The following is a 3,061-nucleotide window of genomic DNA, read 5'->3' on the forward strand; positions in this document are numbered from 1 at the left end:
TTGGGGGGTTTTGTTTAAGAGTTGTTCCTGCTTTGTCTCATTAACAGTAACGGTCATTAGGCTACCATTGCTAGCTGACGTGATGCTAACCTTAGCTATATTGCAAAGATACTTAAGTAATTTGTGCGCGTTGTGGTTGTTTCAGTAAACTCTCTGAGCTTCTTCCCCATTATATTTGATATCTGGAGATGCAATGTTAAGTGAGTTACATTCAGTAGATAACTATGAAATCAAGAAGCGATTAGCTGAGTGACAGTAATTCAGTTTAAGCTTCGATCAAACTCCAGTTATGTTATCCTCTCTAAATCGCAGCCACCTGTGTAATTTGGCACCTGTCAGGGCTGTGTTCTCTCATAACCCCTATTAGTGTCTCGACAAATAACACAGGTGCCTTTTGCTTTTAGGTTGATAAGACACTCCATGTACAGTATGTGTGAGGATTTAAAACAACGTGCATAACGGAATGCCACAATTTACAATTACGTTTTTTTAATTTTTATGAACTATGCTATAAAATAATGTACTTAGAGTTAAATATTCGGTTGTAAGACAAGTGTTAACAATTGACAGAATGGATGATACATTTTAAGGGTCGTTTAATTTCTTATTTGTGATTTTATTCTACATGTTGCACCTATGGGCCAGCTCAAAATACATTTCGTTGTGCCTTAACAATGACGATCCAGTTCTCGAAACTTGCTAAGAATATTTGAATTTACTTTCATGAGTTAAAAAACCCCCGAGTATGTTAAGACTGTCCATAAACTGACAGCTAGATATTATCCCATATGAACCCTTTATGCATAGGCGCCGATTCCGTGGGTGCTTCCGGGCCCGAGCACCCACGGAGAAGGCCGAGCACCCACGTGCCGTGCATGTCATGCGATGGACGCATGAGGGGGTGGCACACACACACTGTTTTGAGCACCCACCGGCAGAAACATAAATCAGCGCCTATGCCTTTATGTACCAACGTGGTATTGTAGCAGAATACTGATATCATGCATGCCGTTTATTGCATCACTGCAGAGGTGTTTTTGCCAACTTGCAGTGTATCTGTTAGCAAAAATGAACGTTTCATAGCTTTAATGTAGGCCTACACAACACCAAGACAATAGGTCTGCAATATGAAAGATGTGCAATTACCCCATCTAGTGGTTTGAAATTACTTTACACTGTAAATAGAGTCAAGGAGATTACAACAAATGGGGTGGGGGTGGGGGTGAGGGGGTGGGGGGAAAGCGTGTTGTGCTTAGATTTATTGAACTCAAAAAAGTAACAAACGCACAGATGCACAAGTTTGAAATCTGTCACAACAAGTGTTGAAGGCTTCATTTGGAGCTGGTGTATTTGGTAACAGCCTTGGTTCCCTCGGACACGGCGTGTTTGGCCAGCTCCCCGGGCAGCAGCAGCCTCACGGCGGTCTGCACCTCCCTGCTGGTGATGGTGGAGCGCTTATTGTACTGAGCCAGCCGGGACGCCTCAGTAGTAATCCTCTCAAAAAGGTCATTCACGAAGGAGTTCATGATGCTCATGGCTCTGCTAGAAATCCCTGTGTCCGGGTGAACCTTTGACGGCAGAGGAAAAAAGTTGCGTTATAGGTCTAATTTTAATTTGGGAAAATCGAATCATTTACATTTTTTCTTTTTGTTCTACCCACCTGTTTCAAAACTTTATAGATGTACATCGCGTAGGTCTCTCTTCTTTTGGCCTTTCGTTTGCCTTTTTTCTCAACCTTCACCTTCTTTTTAGACGCATCATTAGTCATTTTAAACGGTTTCTATTTACTCTGACAATGTTGAGTTAGTCAAACGCGTTATCTAGTAGGAATCATCTCCCAGTTTTCGGGCTCGAGGACGTTTATGTAGCGTGCGTTAATTAGTGACTGATTTGACCCACCTGTGTTTTTGTTGAGCGGATATTCTTTCGCTCCATATTACGATACAGTGATGACATGAATAGGGAATGAAAGTGTAGCCGAGAGGCCTTACAAACGTACGTTTTCATCCCGCAGGTAATGTTTTATTTATATTTTACTGCAGTCTTTCTACGGTAATAAAGTGATAAATGGAGGTAGAGTTTTACCATTGCACATAGTATTGGAGTCCACTGGGTGGCACACTTGCACCAATGTTCAAGCTGCATTCAATCTCTCAACTAGAGTGGTCTACCTGTCCACTGTAATCCATTGTAATCTTCGATGTATGTTGTTGCTGACAAAACATTTCAGCGCGAGGTATACGATTAATGTCAAATAGCATTTACAGGACACGCTTTTGAGTTGCATTATGGTCCCCATGAGTTTTATGGTAAGCACACTCTTGATCCACATGTAGACCTGAATTGTTTCCTGCTGATAGATTAATGTACGCTGAGGCCAAGCTTGTTATAAAATCTACGATTTTAGGACTAAGGTCTGATTAATGCAGGAACTTTCCCCTGACACCCGGCACCAAACCTCCAGGTTCATTTTGTTTGATGAAGTATGTGGAAGCGAATATGTATGGCACTGTAAATGTCTAGTCCTGAAGCTTTCTAAGATGTTAGAGTGCTGTTTCAAGTCCCTAGTGTTCAAATTCAGAATACATTGGTGCAGTATTTTGTGTTTTAACAAGCTCCTAATTTGGACAAACTGCAAAGTGATAGAATAGTAACATTTTAGCTTTGTGCTAATGATTGTTTTTAGTTTTGCTTGTTAATTTATAATGTATTCATATCCTCTCATCACATTCAGATACCAGAACATATTTTATATTATTTTACGATCGACTATGTCTTACCGCTAATAGGGGCACAACGTTTGTCACTGGTAGTCGAGGGAGCAGGTTCATCTGCCCTCTGGCTGTGCACATAATGTATTTCAGTTATAGTTGGTGTCACTGTGAGGTGTAATTGTACTTGAGGGGGTGTTTGTTTGGTTAGTAATGGTATGTTTACATCCCCTAGCTTGCATTTGTCCTGCATGCTTTTATGCGTTGAACACCTTGACAAATTTTAGATTTGCATGCTGATAATTGGGATAAAAATGTTTCAGCTTCAGGCCTGTCATTTCTTTTTAAGA

At 40.8% G+C, this 3,061-nt stretch overlaps 1 protein-coding gene across 1 annotated transcript; it reads right to left on the bottom strand.

Moving 5' to 3' along the window:
* Nucleotides 1–549: 549 nt before the first annotated feature.
* zgc:92591 (uncharacterized protein LOC436997 homolog) lies at nt 550–1,850 on the bottom strand. The gene is made up of 2 exons (XM_063886019.1): nt 1,661–1,850; nt 550–1,568 (listed from the first exon to the last, which is right to left on the bottom strand). Exons 1-2 carry the CDS (start codon nt 1,766–1,768, stop codon nt 1,332–1,334), a joined length of 345 nt encoding a protein of 114 aa, XP_063742089.1. The 5' UTR covers nt 1,769–1,850; the 3' UTR covers nt 550–1,331.
* Between the last annotated feature and the right edge of the window lie 1,211 nt (nt 1,851–3,061).

Source organism: Eleginops maclovinus, chromosome 6 (genome assembly GCF_036324505.1).
Source record: "Eleginops maclovinus isolate JMC-PN-2008 ecotype Puerto Natales chromosome 6, JC_Emac_rtc_rv5, whole genome shotgun sequence".
Lineage (NCBI taxonomy): Eukaryota > Metazoa > Chordata > Actinopteri > Perciformes > Eleginopidae > Eleginops > Eleginops maclovinus.

Excerpts from the sequence above, each read along its gene's own strand:
- zgc:92591 (XM_063886019.1), bottom strand. The coding sequence starts at position 1,768 with ATGACTAATGATGCGTCTAAAAAGAAGGTGAAGGTTGAGAAAAAAGGC. Across the intron at positions 1,569-1,660 it reads TCTATAAAGTTTTGAAACAG|GTTCACCCGGACACAGGGAT; the intron begins GTGGGTAGAACA and ends CTGCCGTCAAAG.